The following is a 12,354-nucleotide window of genomic DNA, read 5'->3' as shown; positions in this document are numbered from 1 at the left end:
AATATAAACCCTGAAGACCATTTTTCTGCTTTTCTCCCAGGGCTGCATATCAGCATTGTTTCAAAAACTGCTACATGGACTTTTTAAAAGTGTATTTCTTGTCTGACTTTCTCTAGCTCTTGCTGTGTGTGGCAAGATCTGGAACATGACACTTCTTTTTCCCTTTGGCCTTTTCTCTTTAGCAGGGAAAGTTGGTATGTCAGCACTCCAAGCTCTGCAGGATTCCTTCTGTTATTGATTGGTATCTTAATAGGCTGGAGGCCTCTGATAAAAGAACAGCAGGAGCTTTTATGTTGTCTGATTTTCAGGAACCCTGCTAGTTAGACAGAAACCTCAGGGCAAGGTGCGGCTTTGGCTGTGAACTGCAAATGCTGCGTCTGCAGTGGGAGGAGAAATGGAAGCTTTCAGCTTCGATTTAGATTTGATTTTGGTGAAATAGCTTGAAATGCTAACAAGCCTTGCAGAACAACCTCTGCTCTTGTGTTCCTGGTTCCTCAAGTGTGTGGGAAACAGCCACGTAATGGACTTTCTTCTCAGCCCACGTTTCTTGCTCACTGACTTTAAAAAAGCGAAACAAAAAAAAAAAATTATTAAATGCACAGCTTGCTGGAGTGGGTTAGGAATGTGCTGCTAGTGTGTTGCATAAGGAGTATTTAGCTTCCTAGTGATTCCAAGGCTCTGCAAGTAATATTCTCCCCACAACTGCCTGGGAAGGAGGCACGTAGAGCTGCAATTACAAATGAGGATCTGGAATCCAGTTTTAGTGCTGTATATTTACAGGTCCTCTTGTAACCTATGAATGCAGTATCAGGAATTTTGTTTGCTGGGGACTCTGGAGGTCCTCCAGTTTGACATTCTCCTTGTTGTAGCATTGTTATTGCCAAAATTGGACTTGGACAGCAATTGCTTTGTCTAGCTTCTGTTTTGAGACTTCCAAGGATGACAGGTCCACAGCCTTTCTGGGTAACCTGTTCAGTGTTGCACTGCACTAGTGGGGAAGAAGCCTTTCCTGTTTCTTCTGTAGGACAATAGATGCTAGACCCTTTCCCCTCATTCCCCAAGGCTCAGATATTTATTGTGAAACAGAATGAGAGATTTTTGAGGAGGTATGGTTTTGTCTGATACCACCTAACATTTCTGATTTCACTGGAAAAGTTTGTGAAAGGTGAGATTATCTTAAACTCTGACCTTGAGGGAAGGAGCACAAAAGAATAGTCTGCAGATTATACTCTTTTGCCTGCACTTCTGTGAACAAAAAAGTGAAACTTAACAGTTCTCTCTGACTAACAGAAAGTTCTCATCGGGGTTGTGGTGTGCTTACTTTTGCTCTCCCAGTCCAAATTCTAAGGTTTCTCCTTCATTTGCTTAGGTGCTGACATTGATTAATTGACTCTATGGTTTTGTTGATACTTTTGAGACATTGTCAAACAATGAAGAAAGTGGACATTAGGCTATCCATATGTAAAACTGTTAGGAGTCTTTGGTACAGTAAGTTCTATGAATTTGGAAGATTAGAAGCATGTGACTTATGCAAGAGAGCCATTATATCTCAATCTCAATTACATACTCAGGATGACTACATGATTTTCTTGGATTATTCTTTTCTTGGAGAATACTTTATTATATAGTGTTTTTAATATAGAGTGATTTTTTTTTCTTTTGCTGAAGGGACAATGGAGACCGATCCAGGCACCGAGCTCCCCGAAATGCCCGTATGTCTGCACCATCACTGGGGCGCTTTGTCCCAAGGTAAGGCTTGTACATGTAAGAGTAAAAGAGTATAGAAATCCTGGAGATACCAGTTGCAGTACAGCTGTCTGGTGCTTTTCAGATAGACTCCTTTTCTTGCACAGGGCTGATGTGTTCTTGGTTTGCAATTTCTGGGACCCCTGAGTTGGCATGCTAGTATGATGAGTTCATTCTGTGATGTTTGAAGGACAGCATGGTCTTAGTGCTTCTTACCTGCAAGTTGGGGCTATGGTGTGAAAGCAGAAGAGGAGGAGAAAAGAATCTCATTGGAGATTTTCAGCACAACGTGCTGGTTTGAGATTAGGAAGCTATCGTGGGAGGTATGGGATTTGCTTAATGCTCATCTTCACAGCCACATTGACAGTCTAATCTGTAACTTGCCTTTTGTTTGAAGCAGTGAAGTGGTTGGTTAAGCAGAGGAGTCCAGCCTTCTCTCCACTATAGTCTGCTGGAATATAGTCATGTTTCCTCAAAGTAATTGCAGTTGCTGACTAGGGCTGTAGTGTACTGTGATGTCTTTCTCCATGTAAACTTACTCTCTTTGTTTTGCAGACGCTTCTTGCTGCCAGAGTACTTGCCTTATGCTGGGATTTTCCACGAACGGGGACAGCCTGGCTTGGCCACCCATTCCTCTGTCAACAGGGTTTTGGCAGGTAATGAGATTTCCTTATTTGCAGTAGTCATGTGTATTAGTGTGTTTTTTTTTTTTTTTTCTCGTGAATCTGAGTAGAGGAGGATTGATAAGGAAAAATCTAATTCCAACTTTTGAAGTTCTATTTAAGTAGCCTGAAACAAGAGAAAGGACTGTTGAAGTGATGTGGTGAGCTGTCATTCAAGTGCTTGGGCATTGCAGATTCCACACTTCAAGTATGTGTATGGGAGTCTGCATGAATTGAAGAGGGGTGCTGTTAACAGTTCTCCCTTTGTTTAACTTCCTTCACTATTCCTGGATGTCTTTGTCTTAACAACCTGACAGACTAATGATCAGCTTGCTGCAGGTCCTTCTAATTGAATTATAGGGTGCCTTGTTCGTATTCTGGCTGGCAAGATGCACGCAAGGCAATGTGGGATTCATTTAGGATCTTAATAAGTGCATATTAAAAAATTCAGCTGCCACCACATACAGCACACAGGCATTTGGGAGCATTAAAGGGCAGGCGGAGGTGGGAAGGGAGGTGGGGGGAAGAGGAGTGTAGCACTCTGGCAGTTCATGAATGAGATGGTTTTAGGTGACGCATATCTTGAGGATGGATCTCTTTTGACTGGGTCTAAGTTGCTCTGTAATTAACCCCAGTGCAGGGTTGTCATCTTGGAGCTTGCAGGAAAATGAGGAATGATGTATGGACACGTAGGTTGGGATCTGGTTCTCTTCCTTCCTGTAGATAATCACAGGAACTATCAGTGAAAGGACAGGATTTATCTAACCTGTTCTTAAGAGTCTTCATTGGAGCTTTCCCAACCGTTTTGGGGTGGAACTGTTGTTGGTTTTGCATGATTGATTTAGTATGGCAGTGGTCTTGTCTTTGATAACAGATTTTGGGCATCTCCTGAACTTCTGTCTCCCTGGACATTTTGGTTTGAGTGCGTGATTCATAGACCTTGTTGTTGCAGTAATAGTAAGAGCTCAGCCAAAGGTTAGCCTTCAAAGCACCTCTGCTTTTTTTCCTTAGGAAGGAGTGGAGCTAGCCGGTAGCTTTAGCTGACACGCATACTTTCCTGTGCTTGCTGCCTGTGTGGGCTTTGGCTGTTGGCACGTGGAAACAGCACACTGACAGATAATTACTTGCTGCCAGGCAACACTGCAGAACTCGTGTGGCCCCACTTTGCTGGAGACACCTGCCTTCAACTCTCTTCTTGCTTTCCTTGCAGTTTGCCTGTTACTTAGTGGCTAGGAAACAGCCTGGCTTTTTCTCCTTGCACGTTTTAGGGAATTTGAGCCCTAAAATACACGTGCTTGCTGTTTGTTGTGTGTATGCTAAGATTAACAAAAGAAGCCAGAAACTGTAATCATGGGACTTTCAAAAAACAAGATCAATCTTTTCTGTATGGTGCTGTGCTGAGCCTACTTAAAGCAAGGCTTGTTGGCTCCTACGGTGTCAGGGAACCTCACACTGGAATGGCTGGGACTCCAGAGTAAAGGCTTTTATTGACTTAAATACAAAATTAATTCTCCTAATGCAGCAGCTGCTTGTGATATGTTTTTAATATTCTGTTTATTTTAGTTTATATCTACACTTCCAGCTTTTAAAATGCTTTTTACATTTGTGCTTAAAAACATGTTAATGTGTTGCAGAAACCAGGAGAGTTGAAGCTGTAAATACTAGGTGGAAGCATGAAAGATGAGAACTAGAAAATTAGATTGCAGGTGTGGAATAGAGAATGTCTTGTTTGTTATGTTGGTCAACAGCATTGTAATTTTCAGTATTATATTTCAGAGCCATTGGAAGTTGCAATGCTAATAGTATGTTTTCCTTTTTAGTTAGCCTGTGCCAAAGCTTGTGGTAGTTCTTTCTTCACTATCATAGTGGAAGAACCTCTACTCAAGCTCGAAAGTACTTTAACCTTGGGCTGGTAGTTATGGGTGAGGTTGCCAGCCTTGACTGAGGGAAAAATCAATCATCTGTCTTCCTATTAACACAGACTAATCTAAGCTTGAGTGCCTTAAATTGCTTCATCCTACCATGTACCCAGACTGTCATTTTTGAATTATGTTTAAATACATAAGTGCCAAATGTATTTCTTACGTAACCTCTACAGCATTTGAGAGAAGATGCCAAAAATTTCCCATATTTCTAACCTGACAGCTTTCTAAAAACTAACAATAGACTTCTGTGATCAAGTATGACTGAGAGCTGTTTTTTGGTGAAATACACCCTATTACACTTATGCTCCTGGCCCCTGCCCCACTTGCTGCTCTATGTGGAGAGGAAAACGAAGCAGCAGACAGAGACCTTATGGATGTGTGAATTGCTTTGGTGTGCTGGCTGTGTTTCTTAATGTCAAAGCTCTTGCTGTCAGATTCTGTCCACGTTTACTTTTAGCTCTCTGTTTTATATGAACAACTTTCTGTTGTTTAAGTGTCGTTCTCATGCAACTGTTGCAGACAATAGCTTCATGATAGGGAAGACTGCTTTGTGAATAAATTCTTAGAGCAGTCTGGTTTAATGAACCACTAAAAATTGCAGGTTCTCTAAGCAGATGGGCTAGTACAGCAACACAGTAGGTCTGGCAGAATAACTCTGACATGCTAGGCAGGGCTTAGGTCAGGATTAGAGTCCTTTGTACTAGTCAGGGTCTGGTGGCCATCCCTGTGCCAAGGCAATTCCAGGCGAAGTACAGGAAAGGGGGCGACAGATGGGTAGAGTAGGTGGGAGTTCAGAGGGAGAACGAAGCCATACTAGTCAATATGACAGACAGAGATATCTCCATGCCAGCAGCCTAATTTGCATGTAGCAGTGGAACAACAACGAGTCCCAGTAGCACCTTCCTACCTGACTCCTTATCTACTGGTGCAGTTTAGACCTATCAGCTGATACAATACACTACATCACCGTGCTTTCTGGTACCAGGTAAAACACCATGTGAAAATATGTTACATCAACATCGTTACCTTTAGCATTCAAACTGGTAATCACACCAAGAAGTGTTGGTAGTTTGACAAGTTATATTTCCCTGTAAAGCCTATGTTGATTGGCAGTAATTACACTGTCCTCCTCTAATCCTTTATTACCTGAGTCTTATATCAGCTTTTCCATTATTTTGTCTGGAATCAATGTCAGGCTGACAAGACTGACATGTCTCATCCTATTTCAACCTTTTAAAATACTAGTATAACACTAGCATATTTTTCAATCTTCCACATTCCTCTTTTATTTCAAGACTCATCAAAAAACCTGAGAGTTCATTTGGTAGCTCTTCTAAGACTCTTGGTAGTGTGGGCTGTAAGCTGCCCTCTGGACTCTCTTCTCCTTGGTGAACTGCCATAAGGGATGGGGTTGTGATCTCCAAGGAAACATCCGTACAAGGAAAGGTAGTTGAACTGCTAAAGTGATGATGAAAGCGGTAAATGCTGTTTTGACTTCTCACTCCATAGGTCTAATTGCATCTGGCAGTACAAGTGGAATACTGTGTCTTGGGGCCATTTTGGTCTTCTAGCCTCTTGGGTTCTCTGCCATTTGCAAGCTAACAGAGTGGGGTTTTTTTCTTCTTTCTTCCCACCCCACCCCCCCCCTCTGCCTTGTGCTTCTCAGGAGATATCAAAGAGCTATTCTGTGGGACGAGATTACACCTTTTGTAGTGGGAATTAGTACTGCTGCAAAGTTCAGCAGTGTTAACGTGCCTGGATGTGGATCCATAGCTCTATATTGTGTTTACCAATTTCTACTTCTTTGTTTTGGATTGTTTGGTTGTTTTGTTTTTTTTTAATACTGAATGTTTCTGCCCATTGCCTGTTGGGTTTGTTGTTGTTGTTGTTTGTTTGATTCCCTTTGGTTTGTTTGTTGGTTTTGGTTTGTGTTTTTAAAATAAATTTCTCTCTGTCCTAAGTCTAATTATGAGCAGGACACTGCTAAGTAATTTGAGGGCCAAGTCATGGACATTTTTTTTGCATCTGGAGTAGACAGACATACCTTTTAATATCTTTTTAAAAATGAGTAAATACATTTTAAAAAAAGATCCACTTCATTGCCACTGAAGTGTTTATGACCTCTTGTTTGCCTATGTGAACTTTTCCTTTAGGTTTTATAGTAATTGACTACTCAGGATGGACAGAGATGTGCTAGCGGTATAGTGGAACAAAGGCAGATTTAGTTTCAGTTCAGTGGAAGCTCAGAGGAAGAAGGAGCCAAGGAGCTTTACAGGAGGCTTTAAAAATTGACACAGATGCCAGTTTGTTTACATTTCTGTTACTAGTCAGGAGACTTGCAGATGAAAGTTTTTACTGATTTATGATAGAATTACTTAGCTCTGTGAAATGCTTCTGTCTCACCTCACTTTGTTTTAATAGGGATCTATGCAGTTATGTGCATCTCAACAAACAAAATATTTTTCTTTGCATGAACACAGATCGTGTTTGTCTGTTCTGGCTTTGCTGCCAGACTTTATCTGTTTAAATGCACTCCAGCACAGTTGCTCTGAGTCCTCCACCTCATGGGGAGATCCAGACTCAACATGGCTTAAGGTCTGAGTGATACAACACTCTACATTTACAGTTTGAGTTATTTCATTGCTACTTCAGGGTAATAGATTCAGACCAGAGACTGAACACTTACACATATTCAAAGAATGAGCTTGATCTTACAGATTTTTCTGTAGCCCATGCCTATTCAGAGTATGACCTGCTACCAGAGTAATAATGATGCAACTTTGGATATTTCTGCTGGGGTTGCCAAGCAAAGGTCTCTGTGGCCTTGTGGCACTGGGATAGGGCTGAGGCTATAGGTGAAGCTAAGAATCAGTTGGTAGCCTGCCTTTAATTGGGATCTAGGACTTCAAAGTATGATGTTCAGTTGCTGTTTTCCCAAAATCACATAAGGTATCCCATTCTTCAAAGCCTGACTCCCTGAGAGAATTCTAGGTCATGTGTCTTCAAGTGAATTTCTATACTTCATCCAGAAACTGCTAGTGTGCCGTTGTTAAAGCATTTGAAGTTTCATCAGAATGAAAATTAGCTAAGATAGTGGATAAACCTTGTCCTCCTCCTGTGACAGGAAGATTTATTTGAGCATGTGATAGGTTTCCTAATAAGAACTAGGGTGATGACCTCTCACCAGTAAAATTTTTGAATGAGACCCAATAGCTAAGGTGCCTCCTTGTGCATGTTCCCAATCTGTTGATCACTCTAGCTGTGTTTAAGGTTAATGTTCAAATACAAGTGAATGGCTCTAACCTAAAGCCAGTTAAAATGGGTATTGATGGTTGCTGCTGCAACTAGAATTAGCTGAGTAACCTTTCACTTCTGCTCTAATGATGAAAGTGGTCTTGATAACAGGCTGCTTTGGTTGCCTTGGAAACTGTATTGCAGGCAGATTCTCCAGTTCCTCTGGCATTGCAGGTGTGATTGCCTCCTGTTGCTCAAGTCTTCTTGACCTAATCCTGTTCTGTCTCATACAGTGTCAGTGAGCTGTGAATTCTGTTCTGAGATGCCCCCCGTCCTTCAAATGTGCTTGCAGTGATGCAGAACTGTACAGAGTAGGACTAAGGTGACTTGAGAGCTCCAGAAGGCCAGCAAGAGTTGATGGGAAAACACATTCCAGTTGTCTCTGACGTACTCATGTTTTTCCTCACTATTAGAAGATACATTAGAAGATACGGCCAGCAGGTCGAGGGAGGTGATTCTCCCCCTCTACTCTGCCCTGGTGAGACCCCACCTGGAGTACTGTGTCCAGTTCTGGAGCCCCCAACACAAGAAGGACATGGACCAGTTGGAGAAGGTCCAGAGGAGGGCCACAAAGATGATAAAAGGGCTGGAGCACCTCTCTTATGAGGCCAGGCTGAGAGAGTTGGGGCTGTTCAGCCTGGAGAAGAGAAGGCTCTGGGGAGACCTGATAGCGGTCTTCCAGTACCTCAAGGGGGCCTACAAGAAAGATGGGGAGAGGCTGTTTAGTAGGGCCTGTTGCAATAGGACAAGGAGTAATGGTTTTAAAATAGAGGGAGGTAGATTTAGATTGCATATTAGGAAAAAATTTTTTACAATGTGAGTTATAGAACACTGGCACAGGTTGCCCAGAAAGGTGGTGGAAGCCCCATCCCTGGAAATGTTCAAGGCCAGGCTGGATGAGGCTTTGAGCAACCTGATCTGGTTGGGGATGTCCCTGCTCCTTGCAGGGGGGTTGGACTAGATGACCTTTGAAGGTCCCTTCCAACCCTAACCATTCTATGATTCTATATTCTCTGGCGAGACTTTCTGTACAGTTGCCTGAGACTTGAGTCTGTACCTTCAGTTGTCTATCATTGGCTTTTTGATATTAACTTGCTTCTGCCTTTTCATCTAAGACAACTGCATGAATTTGGATTAGTATCCTGATCTAATCCTGCTTTTCACAATAAACAGATCTGTAGAGTAAGACAATCAATAAACATAACTGTGTGGCCTTCTATGCAGTGTGTTTCTGTTAGAAGTCTGTTGGGCGCTGCTTAAAATGGAAAGATGTGAGCCTTTGAGTAACCTCATTCTCTGGTCTTCATGATCTATGTCCGTGGACACTGAATGACATGAGAGACTTAAAATATGCCTCAGGTTGAACTATAGATATCTGTCACTTTCATCACAGACCTGAGAACTGTTTATAATTTCTGTGAAAGTGCAGCCTTTCATGCAGAAATGTAAGGAAGAAAAGAGGCTCTAGTGCTGAATTGCAAATGCACAAACCCATTACAGCAGGGAGTGGAAAGTATGCCTTTATGGAATTGGTGAGAAGTATCCTAGGAGGAGTTGATGTCCTCAGTATGGTACTTAAGCTTCTGAAGACAGGATTTTGGAAGTGTGGAGAAGACTGTAATAGTGTGACATCCTCTTGTTTAAGTGTTCACTTACAAACTTGCTTCATGTGTTCTAATAACACACTTGCAGCACATCAGCTTTCGCAAAGGTTAGCTGCTGGACCTCAGCTCTTGTTTGCCTTTGCCTCTCTCCAACTGCTACTTTCCTAGAGCAGCTTTCAGCTATGAAAGTTTTTAATGTTGCTCCTCGATCATAGTAGAGTATATTAAAAAAAAAAACCAAAATCTCCTGATAGTTTGGTGTCATAGATGGATTAGGTAAAGGCAGAATAAAGTCATATACTGTGGGTTAACTTTATCTTAGTATTAGATCTGTTGTTGACTTCTACTTCATAGATTCTATAGCTGCGGCTACAGGGTTATACCACATCAGGACTGTTGTCAGAAGGTGAGCTTCTTAGCAAACAGTCTTCAAGTGAAATCCCTCTCTCAGAAGGTAGAAATCAGTTTGTTCATGCTAAAAAAAAAAGCAAACCTAGAAACTGACTGGTAATACATAACTTCTTATGGCTCCACAGGGATGGGATAGCTGACCCACAGGTACTACATTCTCCCTAGCAGGTCCATCTTTATAGCACATCAGTCATTTTTCACTGTATTGCAAGACACTAGTAAGTTTTTTCGGGCTCTGTGCTTTAATTTGCTGCCCCTTTTTCTGCTGTAATCTGTGTCATCCTGTAGCATTGTACCTTGGCACAATGAAGGCTCATAGCTAGTTGATGTCTTCGGCATTAGAATGACCCACAGGACATCTCTTCTGAATAACGAGTCTTGTGCAAAGAGCCCACAGTTCCTGAGCTGGTGGCATTGGTTTTGATGCGGATAAATGCTCCTCTAAGCTAAAGGGGGTTTAGTTCTTCTGTCTAGCTAGATGTCTCCTGCAAGTGGATGGTAGGTAGTGTTGAGAGAAAGTCACTAATACAGGCATTTATGTGATGGAAAAGGTTGTGTGTATTGTTTCCAGTTAGCCTTTCCTTCCCATCCAAAAGATCAAATCCTGCAGTGAGAATCTGTGTGATTCCTCGTTATCATTTTGATGTTGGCTCCTGCTGTACACTGTTGTCTACAAAAAGCATAGATAGCTAGAAAGTGTGGGGTACTTTGTGTGGAATGGGAGAATGTTACTCTGGCTGTGTGCTTATAATGCCCTGCTTATTCTATGCCTCTGGTCACTTGCTTCTTCCATTTGGTAGCAAAGGTGCTCTGTGGGCACAAACACTTCTCTATGTGAGCTGTGAACAGATCCAGTTTGAATTCTTTGATTGGGACATTTAGGGTGTAAAGCACTAGAGACTGAAGGGGAGAAGGAATGAACTTGCATCAGAACCCTTATAAGATGCTGTCCCCTATTTGATTCCAGAGACTAGAGTACTCTCAAGGCTTGAGTGACTCCAAAAACAGTTTAATTGTTAAAATAAACTTGTAATAGTATTTTGTGTATCAATGTCTTTCTATGGAAAGAGCTGAGAGCTAGAGATGGTCCAAAAGTCTCATAAATATTCCACAGTAAAGGTGAACTGGAGTCAAAATAGTGCTCTTAGCGCTTTAAAGCCTGCTCTTGCTCAGTCCTTTTTGTTCTTGTCTTTCCTCTATGCTTTTGCAGCTCAAGCCATAGTTCATCTCAAGCTAAGTCTGGGAATGTGTTGCTTGAGTGGGATGTGAGTCAACGGGAATTAAGAATCCACAGTCATCTGCACTATGGAGGGTATTTACACTGTAATTTTTGGGACATCTGACTTGGGAGGCTAAGCTTCCTGTATAGTTAGCAGAGGAAAAGAAGCTCCTGCTCTGATTGATCACCTGAAGTGAGCTGAACTTGGGTGCTTTGACTGTTCTGTGGAGCTGCCAGTTTATTTATCACTGATTATAATAGGGAGCTTTGGAAGAGTACCTTTCTGCTGTGGATATCTTAAATGTCTAAAATTAGGCAGGTTGCATCCTGCTCTGATATCTGAGTGCAGAAAGGATGATATGTAGAAGAGGAGCCTGAGCAGAAGGGATGAAATGAAAGTAGCAAAGGTGGTATAAGAAACTAAGAAAGCAGAAACTGAGGGGAGGAAAAGCAACAGCTGTTTGGTTTGTATGGAGGGTGTTCTTTCACGTGTTCCAGAAGTAAACAGTGCTCGGCAGAGTGGCAGGGACAAGGTAGAATCCAGCTTTACTTTTGATCTGTGCTGCTTACCTGCTTTCTTTATTTTCTACATTTATTCACTGAAAAAGTGGAGTTGCTCTCCACCTGCCCCCACTCCCAGTACAGAAATCCTACCAGTATTTGCAGCAGGTAATCAAGTTTTCTTAGGAGGGGTTATACCCTTTCTCTGTTTCTGCAGTTTTTTGTCTGTTTTGTTTTGTTGTTGGTTTGGTTTGGTTTTTTTGAGGTGTGGCGTTTGTTTGGTGTTTGTTTTTGGTTTTTTGGTTTTTTTTTTTAAATATCTTTTTTTGGACTGCAAGTATTAATGGATGTTTTGATACCAGTCAGACTGTGCACGCTTAACTCACTGCTCAAGATAAATGAGCCTTGTGTGATAGGGATTTTTTTTTTCTTGTTTCCGCCTGTGCAATTTGAGGCTGATACTGCAACCGTCATTTGGTGTGCAGCACTGTTGCAAATGTTATTCTGGTAGCCAGGAGTCTGGAACCTGATTTTAGAGTGTGAATAAGTGTGCCTGATGCAGGAGCCCTTTCTCAGACCATATCAGTTTCAGATACTCAATAAAGACTCATGTGACTTCCTCCTGTGTTATGCTGCTTGACGTTTATCCTTTCTGTGTAGCACAGTGCTGTGATCTGTTTATTAATTTCTTCCCCTTCCTATTCCATGTTCCTTCTTGCTGTGTGTTGTGCACTGATGTGACAGACTGCGGACCTGTCAACGACCTGTATTTAACGAAGTAGGCAAGAAGCTCTGGTACTTGATCAGAAGCTATACAAGATGTGATACAAGGAGACTCGTTGTAGGCACGCTCCTGTTGCTGCTTGGTACTGTGTCTTTTCCACATTTTATACTCAAAAGATGGCTACAGGACTCAGCAGGTGGGGTTTTGATGTTACAAGAAACAAAACGTAATATCTTGATTTCATGAATGTAGGAGGATAATGCAGCAG

General features: G+C 41.9%; 1 protein-coding gene across 7 annotated transcripts in view; it reads left to right on the top strand.

Annotated features, from left to right (window-relative positions):
* AMBRA1 (autophagy and beclin 1 regulator 1) overlaps window positions 1–12,354 on the top strand; it is a 140,049-nt gene that overhangs the window by 55,867 nt on the left and 71,828 nt on the right. For 6 of the 7 annotated variants that reach the window (XM_086748497.1, XM_086748498.1, XM_086748503.1 and 3 more), the window contains 2 exons: window positions 1,666–1,749; window positions 2,302–2,402. In XM_086748497.1, the coding sequence (XP_086604623.1) occupies window positions 1,666–1,749; window positions 2,302–2,402 (185 nt within the window). The remainder of the gene's footprint in view (window positions 1–1,665; window positions 1,750–2,301; window positions 2,403–12,354) is intronic. The other variant, XM_086748499.1, reaches the window with a different exon arrangement.

This window comes from Chlamydotis macqueenii, chromosome 5 (assembly GCF_036417535.1).
Source record: "Chlamydotis macqueenii isolate bChlMac1 chromosome 5, bChlMac1.mat, whole genome shotgun sequence".
NCBI classification, from domain to species: Eukaryota; Metazoa; Chordata; class Aves; order Otidiformes; family Otididae; genus Chlamydotis; species Chlamydotis macqueenii.
Note: the sequence above shows the minus strand (reverse complement) of the source record. Positions and strands in the feature narration are given on the sequence as shown.